At 46.5% G+C, this 23,200-nt stretch overlaps 1 protein-coding gene across 4 annotated transcripts; it reads right to left on the bottom strand.

Annotated features, from left to right (window-relative positions):
- Positions 1 to 303: 303 nt before the first annotated feature.
- DHRS7B (dehydrogenase/reductase 7B) lies at positions 304 to 17,904 on the bottom strand. 4 transcript variants are annotated; one of them, XM_081170282.1, is made up of 7 exons: positions 17,764 to 17,904; positions 9,890 to 10,062; positions 5,516 to 5,631; positions 4,146 to 4,356; positions 2,702 to 2,794; positions 1,289 to 1,441; positions 304 to 969 (listed from the first exon to the last, which is right to left on the bottom strand). In XM_081170282.1, the coding sequence occupies exons 1-7, from the start codon at positions 17,781 to 17,783 to the stop codon at positions 764 to 766; spliced, it is 972 nt and encodes a 323-aa protein (XP_081026408.1). In that variant the 5' UTR covers positions 17,784 to 17,904; the 3' UTR covers positions 304 to 763. The 4 variants fall into 4 exon arrangements, with proteins under 4 accessions (XP_081026408.1, XP_081026409.1, XP_081026406.1 ...); XM_081170283.1 differs by lacking the exon at positions 17,764 to 17,904 and adding an exon at positions 17,423 to 17,535; XM_081170280.1 differs by lacking the exon at positions 17,764 to 17,904 and adding an exon at positions 12,153 to 12,174.
- Positions 17,905 to 23,200: the final 5,296 nt, after the last annotated feature.

Below are 23,200 nucleotides of genomic sequence, written 5' to 3'. Positions count from 1 at the left end.
GCCTAAAGAAGGTAAGCTGCAGCATCCCACCCCCCATATAATGGGAGGGGGGGACAACAGCTTTCTGATACTTGGATGTGCTAGTGGAGTTACCTGTAGTTCCTACCCAGGACCTACTCTGAGCTTAACAGGTGAGAATACCAAGCTAAGCTACTAGGAATAAGGGTAGTGGAGGTGGTAGCTTTTGAGCCCTGGCCAAAATGCAGTAAGTGCAGTCGGGCAATGTGCAGCACAAGCTTATTTAATTTCAGCTGCCTGCATCCCTTCTCCCCACCCTGGCAAAAAGAAGCAGCCTGCAACCACTTAAGGTTTTTTAAGAGAATGATATTGGAGGCAATGGTTTTCTTTCGTTCTCCCCCAATAAGTATTTTACATTCAGCTGATGAGAGCCCAGGCCAGAGGAAAGTAAACATAGTAAGCTGCCAGTAGCCTGTTGTCTTGTGGACAAGCCCAAGTAAGACGAATGGGAGCTGTGGAGGTGTGCAGTTCCTGCTCATTTCAACACGCAGAAGAATTCCCATGGCCTAACTCTTTGCAGATGAAGCCCTTTGTCCCAGGGAGCCAACAAAGCTGTAAGTGGTGAAAGCAGCTTTTCGGATGCCATCAGTGATGTGCAAGCAGCACAAGCCTGGCTCCGACTCTTCACCGCAAGCGAGAGATGCAACTTAAACAATCCTGAGGTTCATGCTTCCCACAGACCCTGGACACATCAGCTGGTAGCTTCTGGTTTTAAACCAGTGGTTTAAAATGAACTCCCAATTGGTTAAGAATCCTTGGCTTTCCTTTCTTTCCGAGCTCTAGATGCCATAAAGTGGAAGAAGAGGCTGGGACAGAGCGTTCGCACGTACACGGCCAGAGAAGGCATGAAGCCAGCGACCAGCACTTCCTTCTTCTTCTCCCCAACAGCACTCAGAACCACCTGAGCCACTTCTGCAGCTGCCTTGCCTTCAGAAGTTGACTTGTCCATTACTGAAAAGAACAACAAATTACTACCTCCCTCTAGAGATGATTTTCTGTTGGTGGATCCAGGAGGCTCAAGATTACAAATTAAGCCCATAGATCAAGAGATGTGCAGAGGTGAGACTCTGCAAACAAGTCTGTGACCATTGAACATGGGCCACTAAAGCCATTGAAGATTATCCAACTTCGTTAAATGTGCTAGTTTTTATATTGGGCCTTTTCAGTCAATGCCAAACTTTGAGAAACCGGGTTTTCCCCTTTCCCTCCACTGGCACTCCCTGTACGCCAACAGATACATATAATTTACACAAGCAAAGCTAGTCCTCACCTCCATACTGGGATCCATCTGCCATTACGGCATTAAGTGAGAGATTTGTCTGAATGTAGCCGGGGCTCACAACTGTGACGTCGATGTCGTACTGCTCCACTTCTGCTCGTAGGCAGTCAAAGAAGGCTTGGGTGGCATGCTTAGAGGCAGCATCTAAAACCCCCGAAGGTGACACAATTTCAGTTGACTTCCGATGTGCAGCTTCCCAGTCAAAATGCATAGCTGCCTTTTGCATGAGGCATGTAACAGTGTAAATAGCTATTAGCTACCAGAACTGAATGCAGCCTATTCCAAGGCAGTAGGCTTTTGCTGGGGCAAGCAACAAGGGTGCTTATGTCTGATTCTGCTCTGCTTACAAGCTTTCCAATGACATCTTGCCAGTGCTGGAGCACACAGGCCCTTGGTCCAGCCCAAGATGGGTAGACTTTAATAGTATGCCAGCTGCTAAACAGCTTCTTGTTAAAGGGAAATCTGGGAGGATCTTAAAGGGATTTTAAGCATTCAAAACCAAGTTGTAAACTGGCATGGGTCTCTGCAAGCATCTTCATAATCACGTGAAATACTTAATTTCTGTTTTAGAGAGGGAAAACGGGGTGATTTGCCCAGCTCAGCTCCAATGTGCTCTTTGCTGAATCACACAGGTTTATGCCAAACAAATGAAGCAGGAGCTTTTGGGCATGGTGTCTTTTTACAGGCTACAAACAATGGCACTACCTTGTTCCTTTTCCAATTTCTTATTTTAGTATTGGAGGGTTAGATTTCAATATATCGCAGAGAAGTTCCAAGTCTGTTAGGTTAGCATGAATGCTATAATCAGATTCAGCACAACTACTTAGGCAGATTTTGATGGCAAAGTTTGCATTCTTAACGTAAATGTGATGTAGGGGGAGGATTACCTGGGTAAGGGCAGTAATTATCCAGAATGAAGTTGGGCATTTTGGACTACACAACGCAAGATGTATGCTACCTTCCAGTGATGCAGAAGATACCAAAGCACCCCTCTAAAATGGGACCCTGCATTGTTGGCACCCACAGAAATTGAGTTCTTTGTGCAGTAGGACTGGCCCTGTGGAAGTCACACCCAGCTCTCTGAAGACAAGCAAAGATGAAGATAGGGAGAGCAGAAACTATTCTTCCCAATGTTTGAGGTTCACCTAAGCCAGTGTTGGGTCACCTGCTTTTGCTGGACTACGACTCCCATCATCCCTGACCACTGGTCCTGCTAGCTAGGGATGATGGGAGTTATAGTCCAACAAAAGCAGGAGACCCACGTTTGAAAAGCACTGGCCTGAGGCTCCCCTCCCTTGAGCTCTATATGTGCTGTATCTACCATAACATGCTGGCTGCCCTTTTCTGGTGAGCTGGTGGTTCCAGAGCAGCCAACCCCTCCCAAATCTTGTGAAGAATACTTACAAGCCGAGCGGTAAGGAATGCCAATTTTGCCTTGAACGCTGCTGATGGCGATGATGTGGCCTTTTCTCCTCTTGATCATGGAAGGCAGAATCGCTAGAGGGAGGAGGGACAGAGAGAGAATGAGAATGCAACTCCACAATCTTGCCATGAGAAATAATGTGTGCTTCGATCCTGGGAGACCAGGGTTTCTTCCTTATGCTGCTACCTAGAATCGTGTGTGTGTGTGTGTGTGTGTGTGTGTAACTGTCTTACGCAAATGTATTTCAACTGCCTAATTTATCCTCGTCACAATTTCTTGGGGATTCCTAGCAGACCTTGAAGTTGCAATATTTGTAGAAATGCTTCCTGAAGGGAGAGGCAAAATAATCACACTGGGGTCCAAAAGATGACCTTGCAGTTACTTCTTATCCAAGGCAGGAATTGTTCCTACCCTGATGCTGAAAAACTCTATTTGGAACAAAGTTCCACTGATTTCAGTGAAAGAAACAAGTCCTTTTTTCTTAAGAAATCTCCTTGAACATAAAATAGGATGCACACTGGAGAAGGGTCAGCTGGCACAGGTGGGTCCCATTTTTACTTGCCCAGAAGCTCAGTAAGGAAGGTGCAAACAAAATGATTGTATCCCTGTATTATATAGACAAGCCTTTCTCAACGTTTGGTCCCCAGATGCTCTCAAAACTACAACTCACATCATTCCTGTCCACTGGCCATGGTGGCTAAGTGATGAGAGTTGTAGTCCAAAAACATCTAGGGACCCAGGGCTGAGAAAGGCAGACGCAGACTATAAGCAAGGAATGTAAGACTCAGTGGAGCTAGTGGGCCAACATTTCCACCAAGCAACTGCTGGGGGGGCTGCATCTACATTTTTCCCACCAGTGTAGTGTGTAACAGCCAATTCCCCAGACCTCTTTCAGTTTCCTGCTGCCCTCCATGTAGAGAAATGCTACAAGGGCAGGGAGAGTTGCTTTGAAAGAGGGATCAGCAGCCCAAAGTCGACTGCCTGATGCCTGCCCACTTCACTTTTCTACAAGCTCTCCTCCAGCTCAGGAAAATATTAAAATGGCAAGCAAGGACCATTTTAGCTTGAAAGTAAGCCTATGGTTTGTGTCACCATGGTCGTTTTCAAGACTGTTACATGAAGCACGTCCCATAGGCCTTATGAAGAACTCCAGGGTGGAGAGAGAGCCAGACAAATGTAACTCCTTGTGCCCTTAGCAGCCTAGCTGTAAGCCTTCTGAATGGCACTTAAGTGGTCTACATAGAATCATAGGATTGTAGAGTTGGAAGGGATCCTGAGGGTCGTCTAGTCCAACCCCCTACAATGCAGGAAGCAAATGTATAATACTGAAGAGGTGTAACTGCTAAAGAAGTGGGGCACAGAAACCACCGCAGGAAACGTTAGGATGTGTGCAGAAAGACACAGGAGGAGGCTGTTACAGTGTACCTTTTGTCAAAGCAATTGGGCCAAAGTAATTGGTTTCCATCACTTTCCTGTCCACTTCCATTAGGGTGTCCACAATTGTGCCGCGATAGCTGATTCCAGCATTGTTAATCAAGATGTCCACATGGCCTGCACACTTCAAAATCTCCGCGGCAGCGCCAACGACTGCTTTGATGTCAGCGAGGTCAAAGACCACAGTGTGGTGTTTATGGGGCTGTTGAAAAAGAAAAGAAAAAAGCAGATAATAGTATCTGAACCTGCTCAGCTGCAAGGTTCACCAGGTAGCCTTGGTGAAACCACTCTCTTAGCCTATCCTCTCTCACAGTGTGATACTGAGAAGATAAAATGGCATTATATACATGCCACAGGGATCTAGCGAAATGTTTATAAATCAATGCATGCTCTGGACATTTGGGGGCAACGCCCTCCCCAAAAAAATATTGGGGAGGAGGCAAAGGGCTTGGCACCCCTGCTACCAGAACGTTTGGAAGGAGCAACTGGCTTATATGGCTTAAAACAGGGCTGCTTCCAGGTTTCTGTTTGGGGTGGGGAGGGGATGGACCTTGGGCAAGGTGCTTTCAGGCCTAGTTAGCTTATCTCATTAACACAACTTCTGTTTCAGTGTATCTGAAGAAGTGTGCATGCACACGAAAGCTCATACCAAGAACTAACTTAGTTGGTCTTTAAGGTGCTACTGGAAGGAATTTTTTTATTCTCATTAACACACAATACAGAGATATCAAGGACCAGGCTTGTAGAAGACATCTGAAGGCAGCCCTGTTCAGGGAAGTTTTTAATGTGTGACATTTTAATGTATTTTTAATCTTTGTTGGAAGCTGCCCAGAGTGGCTGGGGAAACCCAGCCAGATAGGCGGGGTACAAATAAGTTGTTGTTGTTGTTGTTGTTGTTGCAGATATTGCTGCTCCTCTTGCTGCTTGCTTGCTTGTTCAAAGAACAGATCAGGCAGCAGCAGCAGCAAGGATGGGAGGCACCAGGGATTGGCAGTGGGACACAGGCTTCAGTGAGCATTCAATGATGCTGAGCCCTGATGCCGACCCTGGCTTTAAAAGGGGGTTAATTTGACCCAGCAGCACACAGAAACAAAACACATTGCAACCAACCATGCCCTGCACCCTCTGGACTCTTGCACTGCCAGCAAAACAAAATCCCTGTGTACGTGATGCTAACACAAAAGCTCTGCAAATGTACCATGTAAAAGAATGACATTTTACTGTCTTCCCCTTTCCACCTCTCTCCTTCTCCACCTCTCCTCTTCCCACAACTCCATAAACCTGTGACCTGCGTGAAAAGCATCACTGACCTACAGTCTCTCCACCTCCTCCTCTTCCTCCCCCCTCACCCTGTTGCTTACATTCTTTGGGTGGCCAGCAGCAGTGGAGAGCTCCTGCAGAAGGTCTTGAAGTCTCTCTCTGCTCCTACCACACAGCACCAGTTCTGACCCAGCGGCATGGAAAGCTTTGGCACATTCTTGGCAAAAAGAGAGAGAGAGGGACAGAAAAAAAATGCCTTTACACAACTCTTGTATGACCACACTTGGAATGCTCTTTTAGGTGAATGCACTTCAGAAAGGATACTGGTAGATCTAGAATCAGTGGAGAAAATGGCCAAATGATCATGATTAAGTTAGAGACTACTTTGGTTAGGAAAAGAAGAACTCAAGTGGGTGGCGGGGGACGGACAACATGATTGAGATTTACAAAATTATGCATGCTGTATTGTGGGGAAATGGATTAAAGCCGCCCTTCCCAATCATTGTAAAACCCAGGATCAGCCAATGAAGCTGACTTTGGATCAGTTATGGGTTGGGCGACCTGTAGCACAAGAACATCTGAATAGCCACAGGTCCCATAATTCTTTTCTTCATAGACACGTGTTTTGGTACGTATCTGACACTTTGTTTGGCCTCAGCCCAATTTTATATTTACCGTATTTTTCGCTCTATAACACGCACCCAACTATAACACGCACATAGTTTTTAGAGGAGGAAAATCCATAGGCATGCCACCTGTAGGCATTCCCTCCATAACACGCACAGACATTTCCCCTTACTTTCTAGGAGGAAAAAAGTGAGTGTTATGGTGCAAAAAATACGGTAATTTCTTCATTCAAAGGTTCTGCTGGTAAATGAAAGGGGGAGGTGGTGAATAAATCAGAACACTGAGGGAAGCATACATGGATCTATGATCACATTTTCGATTCAGCATTTCAGTGAGATAGAATTGCCGTGAGAGAGAGACTGGTTTGTCAAAGGGCACCCAGTAAAATTTATGGCCGAGCAGGGATTTGAACACTGATCTCCTCAGCAAAAGAACTTTATCCAGAGTACTGCACTGCATCGCTGCTACTGCAGAACATAATTCCCCTTTATGTGCATGTGATGGTGAGGGAGCCTTCTTCGTACAACTCCCATCTTCCCTGACCACTGGTTGCCTAGAGCTGATTGAGAATTGCAGTCCAAAAACATTGAGGGGAGGGACCAAGCTGGGGAAGGCTCTTTGAACCTGTGGGACCATTGAACGGCCTCAAAAACAGTCAGTGCTCCAACACTCTTGAAACTACTTGGGCATGAGCATCACAAGACTGGTCTGGTGTCCATGGCAGGCCCAGAAGGCTGCACCACAAGAACAGGCCTTTGTGGTGGCTCCCTGCTTGTGGGATGTTCTCCCCAGGGAGACTCACCTGGCACCCTCACCACATCTCTTTAAGCACCAGGCGGAAACACTCCTCTTCTCCCAGGCCTTTTGCTAATTAAACCATCTATGGCCTTTTAATCCTGCCAACCTAGCAGTTTGAAAGCATGTCAAAGTGCAAGTAGATAAATAGGTACCACTCCAGCAGGAAGGTAAACGGCGTTTCCATGCACTGCTCTGGTTCGCCAGAAGCGGCTTAGTCATGCTGGCCACATGACCCAGAAGCTGTACGCCGGCTCCCTCGGCCAATAAAGCGAGATGAGCGCCACAACCCCAGAGTTGGCCACGACTGGACCTAATGGTCAGGGGTCCCTTTACCTTGTAAGGTCTTTTAAACGCTGTGTGTGTGTGTTGAGGAGGTTATTGTTTTTGTTTGTTAACAGGGTATGGTTTTTTATGTTTTCATATTGCAAACTGCTTTGTGTTCTTTGGATGAAAGGCAGTATAGAGATTTAATAAACAACAAGAATGATTTCCTAAAAAAGGAGAGAAATATTGTAATGAATAAATCAGCTAGGAGAACTGTTTTGGATAAGGACCACAGGTTCACGATTTGAGAGCATGTTTTACATGCAGAAGGTCCCAGGGTCAATCGCCAGTGAGCTGGGTTGGGAAAGAACCCCTTCCCTGCCCTGAGACTTTATAAAACTACTCCCAACAGAGAACAGACAACACTGAAGCCAATGGTGTAAGGCAGTTTCCAAGGTTCAGTCCAACTGTGAGCCCTTTTCAGTTCTCCTTGGGATCCTGTACGAATCTGTCAAACATATTTTTTGGGGGGGGGGGGAGACGCAGCTCAGTGGCACGGAACTCATTTTCAACAAAGCAGGGCTCAATCCCTTTTGTTTTTAATTAAAAGTATCTCATGCAACAGCAACCCTTCGCGATGGCTGCTCCCAGACTTTGGAACTACCCTCATAGAGAAATCAGACTGGCTCCCTCCTTGTTGTCCTTCTGCCAGCAGGTGAATACTTTTTTGTTCCAACTGGCTTTTGGGAACTGGTTTTAAGGAAAGGGCTGGTACTGTGATATTTTTATGGCAATAATCTGTGTGTTTCAATAAATACCCCCATGTTCTTAGCTGTTTCATTTTTAACTGCCTCGAGTCCCTGTCGAGGAAAAGAGCAGGGGGAAAACCAAATAAACAAAATCTGGAGACATAGCCGTGGGACAGATGAACCAGTACACTATGATGCATTAAGGTAGCTCTTCCTTCCCAAGAAGTCACAGCACCTTGAGGAGAAACCCACACTCTAAGCTTGTGGTTGGGCCAACGACCAAGCACACAGCTACGATAAGGCAGTGAGGACATTCCGTTCCCAAAGGGCTTTCAACGCTGTTCTGCAGAGAGCAGGAAAGCACCTCCACCGGGGGCCACGCGTCAGTTGCCGCTGAATTAAGTTACAGAAGGCTGCATAACTGTTTCCCTTTCCCCACCCATTTTAAGGACGTTCTCGGCTCATGGGAGAATTGACTGGAGTGGGGTGCCTGAGTTTGAATCACTGGCTGAGACCTGCCTCCAAGCTGGGGAAAAACAGGTTAGGGCAGGTGTTACCCAACTATAGGGGCCGGTTCCCCATTTTTGCGTGGGAGTGACTGAAAATGCCATGGATTGAGAAAGTCCTCCCCACCAGGGAAGGTTTGGCATTGCTAGGTACTTTTCATAGGCCCCATGACTCATAGAACCAATAGCAGGCGTGGGGAACCTTTGGATGTTGCTAAACTACCACTCCCATAATCCCTGGCAATTGGCCATCCTCGCTGAGATTGATGGAAGTTGAAGTATGTACAGAGTGACTTGGGGCAAATCAAGCTGGCAGGTGGCTGGGATTTCACCAGCACTGCACTTTGCAGGGCACCTAGTCTTCCACTCACCAAATTAAAGCAGGGTTTCCAGATGTTTTAGGACTACAACGCCCATCATCCCTGACCACTGGTCCTGCTAGCTAAGGATGATGGGAGCTGTAGCCCAACAACAGCAGGAGGCCCAAGTTTAGGAAACCTTGCATTAAAGTTTTACCCAAAAAATGGGGGGGGGGGGGACAGGGGATCTGAGGCCCAGCAAAGAAGACCTGGAGTTTGGAGGTCCTGATTCACCTCATGCCCTTGCCAATGCATGCTCCTGCACTTCCAGTAAATTAACAAGGCGATGGAGATGGGGAACAAAGTAGCAGGCAATAAGTCGGAACAGACTGCTGGCTGGTCCTTAATGTTTCTGGGATGGAGCCACCTTCCATCCCAGAAACATTAAGGACCAGCCAGAAGGGCTAAATGATGAGGTGTTTCTGTATCTTGTGGAAATCTCTATTGTTTTACTTAAGCTATGTGTTCTTTGGGAAGCAGCTATTGTTCTGGTGTTCTGCTTGCTGTGTGTGCGTATATGTAATATAAATGATACTGGGGAGTTTGGTGCTGCCTTTGGGATTGCCACTAAGAAGCAAAGGTTGCCATGTTGACCCATACGAAAAATTCCCAAACACAGAAAAGGGCCACATCTGTATAAGACCAATCAAAATGGCACAAGAGATTGAGGGAGCTTCTGAGTTTTCCAAGCCTTGGGCAGGTTAAGCAAAAGTGGGGAAGGATAGAGACAAAAACAGGCTGGTGTTACAGCCCTAAAATATGAATTGGTACATATTTAAATTGAGTATGAGTAAACTAGCAAATTGAACAGTTTAGATGCAATGCAGGTTTTGGGTTTCATCTAGGGATGAGGACACGCACAATGGCCAAGTCCCCATTTTTTGAACATTTGTAAAATCCAGAAGTTCTGTTGTGACTTGCCTCCCACCTGCTCAACCTGTATATTTGCTAAGAGATGCTACTGAAGAATAAAATTTAAAAACCAAGACTCCTCAGGTTCCCTCCTCCTTCACAAGGAATCTGATCCTGTAAGGCTAAGCTTGACCTTCGTGGTGTGAGATGAGAGTTTAGTAACACCCTATTTCCCGAGGAAACATTTTGAGTAATGTACAAGCTGTCCTGTACAGGCTGTTCTCCTCTCCACCTCCATGCCAAATGTCTCAGAAACCTACCTTTCCCTAGTCCAGAAGTTGCTCCTGTGATCACCACCACGGCATCCTTCAGGTAGGCTCTCACACGCATTCTCTGAAGCAGCCGGAAGAGCCCAAAAACCCCCAGGCTGCCAAAAAGCAGTGGAAGAATCATCACAGAGGTGAGATCCATCACTTTTCTTCTAGGGGTCGTCCTGGAGTTACAGGAAGGAAGCAGAGAACAAGAGCACATTACACAAACTGATCACAAACCACCTTCCACTCTCCTGTTTCCACGCAGAACAGATTCAATCCAACATAGCAGCTCCCCAGCCTCCAGGGCCTGTTTCACAACATGTAAAAATCAGTATACAAGGGAGCAATTGGGCTGGGCTCAGCTGTGCCAATTGCCTTCTGGCCTCTTTTGTATTGCGACATTGCCTTCCACCTCTCTCTCAAATCACAGGCATGGAAATGAACAGAGTATGCTTTGTATCAGGGAGTCAAGGCAATTCCCCCACTTATGCTTGATAGATTTGTGCACGACCGTGCATATGCGCGGCGCCAGGAAATTATTAAATAATTCAATTCAAACCTGCAATCGCGGGAGAGAGCTGGACTTCTCGTGGAGACCCTCCCCAGAGCCCGAAGAGGACAGCAGTGAGGGCGGAGGGAGCCCCCAAGAGGCTGGAGGCTTTGTACATGCTGCTCAGCCTCCCCTCCTAACAGCTGATGTGTGGGGTTGCACAGCAAGAACAGCCGCTTTCCTGCACGACCTCTAGCCTCCTGCCAACCCCAGAGCTTCCATTCTAGTTGTGGATATCTTTGAATAGAGTATTTTTTGGTATGGGTTGAAGAGAGGGTGGCAGAGAAGGCGTATAATGGGTGCGCCCCACTTTACATGATTTCCTTTATGCGCGTGGGGGCCTGGAACATAACCCCCACATAAGTGGGGGGACGCCTGTGTACAAGCTTTATACCAGGGAGTCAATATTCAAGTGCAAACATGCCAACTAAGTCAGGCTTGTAAATATAACCACCTGCTTGGTTGCTTGTGGCAAGTAAGAATTACCTCTGGGCAACCAGGCAGAAAGAAAGACAGCTGGTTTCTGTTTCTCTCTCTCTCTCTCTCTCTCTCTCTCTCTCTCTCTCTCTCTCTCTGTGTGTGTGTGAGAGAGAGAGAGAGAGAGAGAGAGAGAGAGAGAGAGAGAGAGAAGCCTATCATATTCATCAGAACATCATGATCTGGAAGAACAGACACCAGACACAGAACAACCGCACTTTAAAAAACAGGACCGCAACCCACAGACCACAGGCACTGCCAAACAGAAGTAAACAGACTTTCGGGGGGGCAAGGCTAACCAGATGCCACATACAATATACATAGTGGAGTTCCAATGCTAGGGGCAATGGTGTTTCTTAAAGAAGTTTCAGAGAAAGGTGGACGGAGAAGCAAAATCACTTCTGTACCTCTTATTTTTATGAGCATTTCATACCATTTACATGTGCGATTCATGACATTTGCACAGGACCTGCAAGAAAACATTATAATACACCCTCACCATCTAGAAGAGTGTTTCTGTCTGCCAGCTTTGCCCTACTCCATGCTAGTGAAAGCTGTAAGGAGTTGAAGCAAGGCATTCATGCTGAGCCGGCGAAGTGGTGTTGGGAGTAACACCTAGGAGATCAGGATTCAATCCTCCACTCGGGGAGGAAGCTCACTGGGTAACCTTGGACCAGCGACCCAACTGACCTCACAGGGTTGATGTGAGGATAGAATGGGAAGCAGCAGAACTATGTGTGCCTTGGGCTCCTTGCAGAACAGGCGGACTACAAATGTAAAGATGAATGAATGAATTCCACTGCCCACCCCATTTCTTTTTCAACATTTTGTGGCTATTCAGAAAGCTCAATCTCACTGAGCTGTTTTTTTTAATAAAAAACACACACATTTATTTGTGTTTCTGCAAATGTTTGGGTTCTCCTAGCATGCTGATACCTTCTTTGTGTTTTGGCTCCGGTCCTGTGGGTACTCGCTACCAGAGTTTGCAATTAAAGGGGTTATATTACCAATACATACTAGTCCAAAAATATATATAATCAGATGATTCTCAGTCTTACCACAGATCAATGATCTACACATGTAGGGGAATGCCAAAAAAATATGAAACAAACTCCACTGAAAGCAGAAGAGCAGCAACATACACAAAACAGGCAAGAAGGAGGGAAATAGCAAACCACCTTCTAGACAGCCGTGCCCAGGAGATAAAAGCCTCCGGATCCATAGACAGATAAATTTCCTTACCACACTCTGGGTCTCTCGTTTCTGGAGAAAGGTTTGCCCCAAATAAACATGGTGCCAGATTAAGGAGTTCCATTTCGCCGCTTTAGAAACTAATTTTCTACAGGGAGAGTATTCAATCAACATTATTGTAAAAAAAAAGAAGAAGAAAAGGGAAGCATTCTGTTTAAAGTTGTTTACAAGGACACCCTGGGAACTAGCTTAAAAACCCACAAAGCAGTCTGGGATTGCCACTCATAAAACAAAGCTACTTCCATTTCACACTGTGTTGCACATCAGATCTCCCGGATGCCTCACCAAGTGAACAGTGTTGTGTTTTCTAAATTTTAGGATGATGTGAGGAAATGAATAAGCTGGTTAAGGACAGCAGAAACCAACAAGGAAGATAGGAATAGGTTTATTAGTACAAGATGTCAAGCAAAGTTCCCCAGCAAAGTTCAACTATTTCAAAAGGCCACCTATTTTGAGCACATGCTGAACTCTTCCTGATGAAATCACTGGGTCTCAGTAGCACTTAATGCTGATGGAATGGTGCTCATATCTATTCTGTAGGTATGCTGTGGTCTAAACCACTGAGCCTCTTGGGCTTTCCGATCAGAAGGTTGGCGATTCGAATCCACGCAACAGAGTGCGCTCCCGTTGCTCTGTCCCAGCTGCTGCTAACCTAGCAATTCAAAAGCATGCCAGTGCAAGTAGATAAATAGGTACTGCTGTGGCGGGAAGGTAAATGGCCTTTCCATGTGCTCTGGCACTTGTCACAGTGTCCCGTTGCACCAGAAATGGTCAAATCATGCCGGCCACATGACCTAGGAAGCTGTCTGTGGACAAATGCCGGCTCCCTCGGCCTGAAAGCAAGATGAGCGCCGCAACCCCATACAGTGGTACCTCAGGTTACAGACACTTCAGGTTACAGACTCCGCTAACCCAGAAATAGTACCTCGGGTTAAGATCTTTGCTTCAGGATGAGAACAGAACGGCGGCAGGCCCCATTAGCTAAAGTGGTACCTCAGGTTAAGAACAGTTTCCGGTTAAGAACGGACCTCCAGAACGAATTAAGTTCTTAACCCGAGGTACCACTGTAGTAGCTTTTGACTTGACCTTTTACCTTTACATACCTACAGAATAGGTATCAGCACCTATTCCCCCAGAGGTGGGGGAACCGGATGTTGTTGGACTCTGCTTTTTTTTCCAGAAAAAAGGTCCTGGAATGCACTTCTCTCAGAAGACCTACCCCAGAGCCCAAAGAGGATATCTTCGGGCTCCTGGGTGCAGCGAGTCTCCTCACCAGCCAGAGGCTTGTTGAAGCTGCTTTGGTGAGGCTAGCAGAGTCTTCTGAGCCTCAGCTAAACATTTTTTAAAACTTCCCTACACAGGGCTGCCTTCAGTTATTTTAGGAAATTAGGCATTGGATGGGAGGGAGTTCCACAGGGCAGGGGCCACTACTGAGAAGACCCTCTGCCTGGTTCCCTGTAACTTCTCACAATGAGGGAACTGCTAGAAGGCCCTTGGAGCTGGACCTCAGTGTCCAGGCTGGATGATGGGGGTGGAGACGCTCCTTCAGGTATACAGGGCCGAGGCTGTTTAGGGCTTTAAAGCTCAGCACCAACACTTTGAGTTGTGCTCGGAAACATACTGGGAGCCAATGTAGATCCTTTAGGTCCAGTGTTATATGGTCTCGGCAGCTGCTCCCAGTCACTAGTCTAGCTGCCACATTCTGGATTAGTTGTAGTTTCTGAGTCACTTTCAAAGGTAGTCCCACGTAGCACATGACAGCTATGGACTTATCCTGTTAGTATCAACCAACTATGCTTTAAAACATTCTTAAAGGGAGTCTTTGCAGGTGAAATTTAAAGTGGCTTGCTACAATAAGGTTTGCAAAGCAGAGCCCTCCCTTATAGACATTAGAAACCTAAATGTAGAAACACAATTGCCTCTCTGTTCTGCTTTGCAGAGAATGAGACACTTATAACAAATACCAAGAGAGGTTCGAAGAGGATTTGATTTGAGCTCGTGTGTGAGAAGGGAGGGGAATGTCCTTAAGTAAAATGGTGCCGTTATAGAAATAAATGTAAGCAGCACAGCCTTGGGCCTTATTCTATTTGTGTAAAACACCACAAGGCCTTGTCGGGTCACCCCCCGCAGTGTGAAAATCACAGTGTGACCCCGCACACCCGCACACACCAGATCCTACCTTTCTGCACAGAGCTGCCTTCTCTGAAGTGTGCCCTATATCGGTCTCAAACGTTTTGATGGAGGGTAGACAGATTTAAAAAAGGAAATGGCTGGCAGCCAAGCTTACACTTTTAGTCCAGCATTGGCACAAGTGATCAAGGACGGCCTCCAAGAACAAGGCTCAGAAACACTCCACTGCATTTGAGATGGAGGAGGTCATTTAAGTTTAGAGAGAAGAATTGGAAAGATGAGCTCAGAGGCGCTTATGCCTCTCCTCCCCAGTAGCCTTGCTTTGATTTGCTATACAGTGGAACCTCGGGTTGCGAACATGATCCATGCGGGAGGAACCCGCAGTGTTCAGTGCCGCGTCTGTGCACGCGCGGGTCATGATTCAGCACTTCTGCGCATGCGCAAAGCGTGATTTAGCGCTAATGTGCATGCACAAGCGCCGAAACCCAGCACCCAGCTCCAGCACCTCTCAGGTGAGCACAATTGCCATCCTAAGAGAACAAGGGAGAAGTTCATGGTGAGCTCTGACACCTCTTTTTCTAGAAAAATAGCACCTGCTTATTAAATAACAAAATAGTATTTTAAAATTCAGAGAATTACCAAACTAGCTCATCCTTATTTTTGATTCTTCAGTGTCATAGTTGTCTAATCCCTATCCTGTTAAAACAATACCTACCAACACAGCACATCCTACCAGAACCACAATACACATCAGGATTTAACTGTCTACCACAGAATCAATAGATTTGTGCAGAAAATCACACTAGAATCTACAGAATTTCCAACAAACATACAGAGGATCAAGCAAGAAATAATTAAAAGAAGGGCTTCTAGAGAAGTTAATCCTAATGTACTTAGTAGAACTTGCTTCCAAGTAAACATGATTAACATCAGGCTGCCAAAAAGTGCTACGATAGAACTCTTCTTTCTAATGGCAGTTCCAAGTCCTCCTACTCAAAACCACATCACCGACACAGAAGACGGAGGTATCAGCCAACTTAAGTCAACCTCAAGGTTTGCAAATGTTGTGGGTTAAACCACAGAGCCTAGGGCTTGCCAATCAGAAGGTCAGCGGTTCGAATCCCTGTAATGGGGTGAGCTCCCGTTGCTCAGTACCTGCTCCTGCCAACCTAGCACTTCGAAGGCACGTTAAAGTGCAAGTAGATAAATAGGTACCGCTCCGGCAGGAAGGTAAACGGTGTTTCCATGCGCTGCTCTGGTTCGCCAGAAGCGGCTTAGTCATGCTGGCCACATGACCCGAAAGCTGTCTGCGGACAAACACCGGCTCCCTCAGCCAGTAAAGCACCGCAACCCCAGAGTCAACCACGACTGGACCTAATGGTCAGGGGTCCCTTTATATTTACCTAAAGAACCTTTAGGGGGAACCGTCAAAGAGGCAACACCAAAAAGCAGCCTCCTAAGAACACAATGGCACAGAATGCTGAGTGGAAGGAAAAACCCTGAAAATCAGGTGGGAGGGGAAATGGAGTGGCTGGAAAAAGAAGGCAACACATATATGTAAAAGATAGGAGGAGTCCTTCCCACCTGACATTGATTAAAACATCCCCAGGGACAGAAGTGAGTGCTGACAATGGGGGGATCGGGATCAAAGATATTAATGTATTGAGGACTGGGAACAAGTTTACACACCTCAATTCCCCAAAGAGAGAAAACACCCAATAAGGGCAATGAAAATTAAGCTTGCTGAATGGGCACATATCACAGAATGTTGTGTGTGTGTGTGTTGTGTGGGGAAAACCAGCAGCGAATGGAATTGAACAGCTGGAACCCTGAACAGAAGCGTTCCACATGGCTACATTTTGTCGCAGAGTCCCACTCATCAATAACTATGTTTAAAATGAGAATTGTTATAACAACTAACCTTACATTTTCCTGGGAGTACGCCCCACTGGATTGACTTCCACAAAATGTATAGGATTGCACTGCCAAGGTTACCAAAAAAAGCTTGAAAACATACAGGCAGCCCCAAGTTGTAGTTCAAACCACACGGGCAAGCTTGTAAAGCTGCAAAGAGTTCAGAAACACTTTGGCACACTTGCTTGTGGGTCTTTCTCCCCACTTCTCCTTAAATATTATTTTTATTTATTGCATTTCTACGCATTCTGCATTCGAGGATCAGGAGGCGGTTTACGGTATAGAAACACAGAAATACAGCAACAAACAAAAAACCAGCACCACCCAGTTCAAAAGGCCATCAGTTATCTGATTAGCCAAAGGCCTGAGAGATTACTGGCATAGCTCAGTCGCTAGAGCATGAGACTGTTAATCTCAGGAGCTGAAGGTCTGAATCCCCAAGTTGGGCAAAGATTTCCTGCATTGCAGGGCGCTGGGCTAGATGACCCCCGTGGTCCCTTCCAACTCTACAGTTCTATAGGGGCACAACGTGTCCCGCCAACATCCCAAGTCCCCCACCACCACACCTTTTCCATATTCTGCGCAACTCCATGGTGCCTTGTGGAAAGGGCTAACAACCCTCCAGCGCCCTAGGTGGGTGGCCACTCTCACCGCTGTTTCGACATACAACTAGGCAGTGCCGGATTTATGTATAAGCTAACCAGGCATAGGCAAACTCGGCCCTCCAGATGTTTTTGGAACTACAATTCCCATCACTCCTGTCCACTTTTCCTGTTAGCTAGGGATGATGGGAGTTGTAGTCCCAAAAACATGTGGAGGGCCAAGTTTGCCTATACCTGAGCTAAACAAGCTATAGCTTAGGTCCCCATTCTCCTGGGGCCCCCCCCCCCAAATTTTTCACTATTAATATTTGTTGTTGTTGTTGTTTAGTCATTTAGTTGTGTCCGACTCTTCGTGACCCCATGGACCAGAGCACGCCAGGCATTCCTGTCTTCCACTGCCTCCCACAGTTTGGTCAAACTCATGTTCCACTATTAATATACTTCTTCTTAATTATATTTCAGTTCAACAATTACTTTGATAAAATACATATTTTGTTATGTGCAATTGGCTTTAGATACCTATTAGGTCCATAAATTACCATATAGCATATATTCAACACAAAAAAAAATCTGTTGTTGACAAAGGACAGCTGGTCATATAAAGGGCCCCAATACCTTCAGTAGCTTAGGGGCTCATCAAAGCTAAATCCGGCCCTGTGACTAGGGGAGCCTCAGTGGCCCTTATCCCTTGCTCTGTTTATCCCACCCTTCCTCCACAAAGCAGCATGCAGGCTCCTTTCCCTCCTCTCCCAACAACCCTCTGAGGTAGGCCGGTCTGAGAGGCAGTGGCGGTTTGCTGCAGGCACGTTTGGGACTTTGAACCCGGACGCCCTGGGACCTAGACATGACACCCCACCCAGCGGGACCGACCCCCCCCACCCTCCCGTATTGACCGAACGAGGCCCAGTAAGCGAACCCCGCGCGCGCGCGCCTCGCTTCCACCTTCAGCTTACTACCTGGCAACCACAGTCACCATAACGACGCACCCGGAAGCAGCTCCGCCACCTTTGCTCCGCCCGCCCAGTCAAAACGCAGCTTCCCTTCAGGCGGAAGGCGGGGACTGGCAAGGGAAAGCCGCCAATAGGAAGCGAGCGCGCGGAGGGACAAGGTCAATAAATTATAATATACAAAAAAAGAGAACACAAACGGGAAAAGCCAGGGAAGGTCCCCCCGTGTTTAGCTTCCCTCCCGGAAACAGAGGCTCCGCGCATAGAGTTCTGCCTCGAAGACAGGGGAAAGAAGGGAGGTTTTTTGCGGGGGACAGCTGAGCTTGTTAGGCGCAAATTGGCATCACTCCTTAGATGGGGTAGATCCCCACTGAGTGGTTCTTCATGGCCACTCAATAGCGCTCCGTAGGATCCAGACTTAAATTAGTACAGTATAGTACATACTGTAATCCTTTTCTGTGTCTGTGTGTGCAGATGCAGTTGCTTTTTTTAAAAAAACAACACAACCTAAATCAATAATAAAATTCAAGTAACTGGAGGCAGCCAATATGCCCCCACCGAATTTTATCCTCACAACAACCCTGTGAGGTAGGTTAGGCAGAGAGATTGTGACTGAACCAAGGTCACCCAGCAAATTTCATGGCTGAGTGAGGATTTGAACCGAGCATCTCCCAAGGTCCTAGTCCAGCACTCCAACCACTGCACTCCACTGGCTCTGTGTGTGGGGTGTGTGTGTGGTTTGATCAGTTTTGTCTAGGGTTGTTGTGTAGTTGAATGATGATGATGGTTGTATTTTGTGTTTTCGTAATATCAATCACGTTTTTATGATGTAATCCGGTCACATTTTGATGCCTCTTGCTATATTCTGACATTTTGTATAATACGATCTTAAACTACATTCCATTCAAAGACCTTACAGTACAGTGGTACCTTGGGTTACAGACGCTTCAGGTTACAGACACTTCAGACTCTGCTAACCCAGAAATAGTACCTGGGGTTAAGAACTTTGCTTCCGGATGAGAACAGAAATCGTGCGGCGGCAGCAGGAGGCCCCATTAGCTAAAGTGGTAGCTCAGGTTAAGAACAGTTTCAGGTTAAGAACAGACCTCCAGAACGAATTAAGTTCTTAACTCGAGATACCACTCTACTTACAGCAGTCTTCTGCGAATGACACAAATGTTGCAGTTTTCTTTGTTGTTGTTTGCATCCCTCTGTCTCGAGAGGCAATGGAGGGTGCCTTTGCCGGTGAAGTCAAACTGCTGCATTAGCAGCACTGAAGTGACTTCCCCGGAGTGCAAGCCTGGGCAGTGTGTGTGTGGGTCCTGGGCTGCCCAGAAGAGAGGACCCCACTCCCAGCCTCACTGATGTGGTTCAAAGGAAAGCAAATTGTTTGGCACCCACTTGGCTGCAGAAGTTTCTGAAACAAGGCATACAAGGCTCCATCCAATTGTCTTAGGGACTCTGCTCCAGATTTGTGTAGGATTTACTCCTGCAATTTTCTACTAATTGACTAATTAAACAATCCATATGACCTTTTAAACTGTGGAGGTTTATTGTCTTTGTTTGTTACTATAGTTAGTATATTTTTTGTGATTTTATATTGTAAACCACCCTGTGGTCCTCAGATGAAAAGCGGCATAGAAATTAAATTGATAATAATAACTATTATTATATAATTTTTATGTTTGTTTTTTAGAGATACTTAATCAAGTGGTTTAAAATGCGGAATTCCTAAGACGATTGTTAGTAGTAAAGTTTGGTTCCAAATGTGGAAATTGTATTGTATACCTTATATTGATTCCTTTTTGATTGTAAATGGTAGGGATTTCTGTTGAAATATGCAGTGGGGTGTAAATGAACAAAAATAAATAAAATAAACAAGCCATGTTCCCTGACTTTCCCCCAAATTTTATAAATATCATGACCCTTTGCAACCTTCTAAGGACAACAACTCAAGCAGGGAGCATTATAGAATCATAGCATTGGAAGGGACCACAATGCAGCAATCTTTTGCCCAACGTGGGACTCAAACCCACAACCATCAGATTAAGAGTCTCATGCTCTACTGACTGAGCTATCCCAGCTTCTAGGCATTATAAAAGGTAAGGGGCCCATGACCCAGTGAAAGCTAGCCAATCAGGACAAATGAGGTTGCCCCACTAACCTCAGTCTGCCCTGCCTGTCTTCCTACTTAACAACAGTTCAGTGGGTGGCAGTGCCTGTCAGTTTCCTTTTCCTTAATCTTGGAGAAGAAAATGCAGAAGTAGAACCATGTATGCCTCCTTGGATGAAACGTCAGATACAAATCTCTTTACACCCTTCATATCACTCCATCCACTCAATTCTCACTTCAATAAAATACCGTATTTTTTGCACCATAACACTCACTTTTTTCCTCCTAAAAAGTAAGGGGAAATGTCTGTGCGTGTTATGGAGGGAATGCCTACGGGTGGCATGCCTACGGATTTTCCTCCTCTAAAAACTACGTGCGTGTTATGGTCGGGTGCGTGTTATAGAGCGAAAAATACGGTACTCTGAACATTGGATTAATTATCTGAATCACCAATAATTGTCCACAGAAGCATTAAGAGCCCCCCACACCTGAACCCTTCACAGGAATGAGCAGAATACAATCCTATAGTAAAGATTGTATTCCCCATCCTGCAGTTCTGTCAGATCACTGCATGACCTGATATCCCACCTCTCATGGTCACCAGCATCACATCTGCTGCTCAGCCTTGCTTAGCATCAAATAACTGCTGTCAGCCCAGCACTGCCACCTGCCTGTCTGTAAAGTTGAAACTGCAGCTCCCCCAGGGCATTCCTCCCACCCCCAGCTGGATGCTCCATATGGCAGCTGGCCTTGTGCTCATAGCTGCCTTGGGACTTGCACTGACTCAGGAGCAAACCTCTAGTTTCAACGATCTTCACAATTAGAACTGGAAACTCTGCTAAAGCAAAGCAAAATATGCCGGGCATAAATCGTCCAGTACCTAAAATCCCTCAAGTGGGTTGGCTGCTCTCAAGCAGTATGATGGTGTAGTGGTTAGAGCTGTTGGACTAAGACTGGGTAGACTCAGGATCAAATCCCTGCATAGCCATGATGCTCACTGGGTGACCTTGGACCAATGGCCTAAACCACTGAGCATCTTGGGCTTGCTGATCAGAAGGTCGGCAGTTCAAATCCGCGCAACGGAGTGAGTTCCCATTGTTCTGTCTCAGCTTCTGCTAATCTAGCAGTTTGAAAGCATACTAGGTCTTATTCAACATCTTTATCAACGACTTGGATGATGGACTCAAGGGCATCCTGATCAAATTTGCAGATGACACCAAACTGGGAGGGGTGGCTAACACCCCAGAGGACAGGATCACACTTCAAAACGACCTTGACAGATTAGAGAACTGGGCCAAAACAAACAAGATGAATTTTAACAGGGAGAAATGTAAAGTATTGCACTTGGGCAAAAAAATATGAGAGGCACAAATACAAGATGGGTGACACCTGGCTTGAGAGCAGTACATGTGAAAAGGATCTAGGAGTCTTGGTTGACCATAAACTTGACATGAGCCAACAGTGTGACGTGGCAGCTAAAAAAGCCAATGCAATTCTGGGCTGCATCAATAGGAGTATAGCATCTAGATCAAGGGAAGTAATAGTGCCACTGTATTCTGCTCTGGTCAGACCTCACCTGGAGTACTGTGTCCAGTTCTGGGCACCACAATTCAAGAAGGACACTGACAAACTGGAACGTGTCCAGAGGAGGGCAACCAAAATGGTCAAAGGCCTGGAAACGATGCCTTATGAGGAACGGCTAAGGGAGCTGGGCATGTTTAGCCTGGAGAAGAGGAGGTTAAGGGGTGATATGATAGCCATGTTCAAATATATAAAAGGATGTCACATAGAGGAGGGAGAAAGGTTGTTTTCTGCTGCTCCAGAGAAGCGGACACGGAGCAATGGATCCAAACTACAAGAAAGAAGATTCCACCTAAACATTAGGAAGAACTTCCTGACAGTAAGAGCTGTTCGACAGTGGAATTTGCTGCCAAGGAGTGTGGTGGAGTCTCCTTTTTTGGAGGTCTTTAAGCAGAGGCTTGACAACCATATGTCAGGAGTGCTCTGATGGTGTTTCCTGCTTGGCAGGGGGTTGGACTCGATGGCCCTTGTGGTCTCTTCCAACTCTATGATTCTATGATTCTATGATTCTAGTGCAAGTAGATAAATAGATACAGCTGCAGCGGGAAGGTAAATGGCGTTTCCGTGTGCTCTGGTACTCGTCACAATGTCCCGTTGAGCCAAAGCAGTTTAGTCATGCTGGCCACATGACCCGGAAAGCTGTCTGTGGACAAACGTCGGCTCTCTTGGCCTGAAGCAAGATGAGCGCTGCAAGCCCATAGTCGCCTTTGACTGGACTTAACCGTCCAGGGGTCCTTTACCTTTACCTATCACACAGCCTAAACACTCACTTAAAAATGAAAATAACAAGGCAGCAGAAAGCATACAGTGGTACCTCGGGTTAAGAACTTAATTCATTCCAGAGGTCCGTTCTTAACCTGAAACTGTTCTTAACCTGAAGTACCACTTTAGCTAATGGGGCCTCCCACTGCCGCCACGCCGCTGCTGTTCTCATCCTGAAGCAAAGTTCTTAACCCGAGGTAATATTTCTGGGTTAGCGGAGTCTGTAACCTGAAGCGTCTGTGACCTGAAGCGTATGTAATCCAAGGTACCACTGTATTTTTTATGCAGCAACCCAATGTCTGAGCAGTAAGAGACACCAGCCCTTGCCCCACCAGGGTTCAGCCACAACTGTGGGAGGTGGAAACTAAACACGGCAAGATCAGCCATGCACTGGGAAACTGCGATTGACTACACCACGTCGTTGGTTGTGCAGACAGTGAAACAGACACATTCATAAGCATCACATTGATTATGTCTGTATGGTCGGGCTGCAGTTGTTGTGGCCTTTCCCATTTTCTCCACTGCATCATCATCATCACCTCAAGCCATCTGAGCAAACGGAGCTCCTTTGACGGAGCTTGGAGAAGCTCCCCTTCATTTCGTACAACACCGCAGCGTTCCCCAGACAATTGCCGACGGATTTCCTGAGCTGCAGAAAATGCTCAGCCTTGCAGAGCGTTTTCTCAAGGATTCCGCCCTTCCGCAACCTTCCTTTGCAGAGAGTATAGGCATCATCCAGGCGAGGAAGCGCGGCGCGCTTTGCCCATGAGATGGCGCTTTGGATCCGTGGTTCAACTGCAGCTATTTCTTCCCAGCGAGCCTTTAAAAATAAATAGATCTCGCTCTCTCCCCCTTCTGCCTCCCTCCACCATCCCTGTGGGGGGATACTTATTGATGCTGGAGAGAGAGGACAGGTATAATTGGATGCCACGGTGAGCTAGCAACCCACCCACCCAACCCGCCAGCCTGCTTTTTAAAGCTCTGGTTTTC

Source organism: Podarcis bocagei (assembly GCF_964188305.1).
Source record: "Podarcis bocagei genome assembly, chromosome: 14".
Taxonomy (NCBI): Eukaryota; Metazoa; Chordata; class Lepidosauria; order Squamata; family Lacertidae; genus Podarcis; species Podarcis bocagei.
The sequence above is the reverse complement of the archived record's forward strand: the minus strand, read 5'-3'. Positions and strand labels throughout refer to the sequence as shown.

Excerpts from the sequence above, each read along its gene's own strand:
- DHRS7B (XM_081170281.1), bottom strand. The coding sequence starts at position 10,100 with ATGTGCTCTTGTTCTCTGCTTCCTTCCTGTAACTCCAGGACGACCCCT. Across the intron at positions 5,632-9,889 it reads AACTTCTGGACTAGGGAAAG|AATGTGCCAAAGCTTTCCAT; the intron begins GTAGGTTTCTGA and ends CTTTTTGCCAAG. Across the intron at positions 970-1,288 it reads AGATGGATCCCAGTATGGAG|TAATGGACAAGTCAACTTCT; the intron begins GTGAGGACTAGC and ends TGTTCTTTTCAG.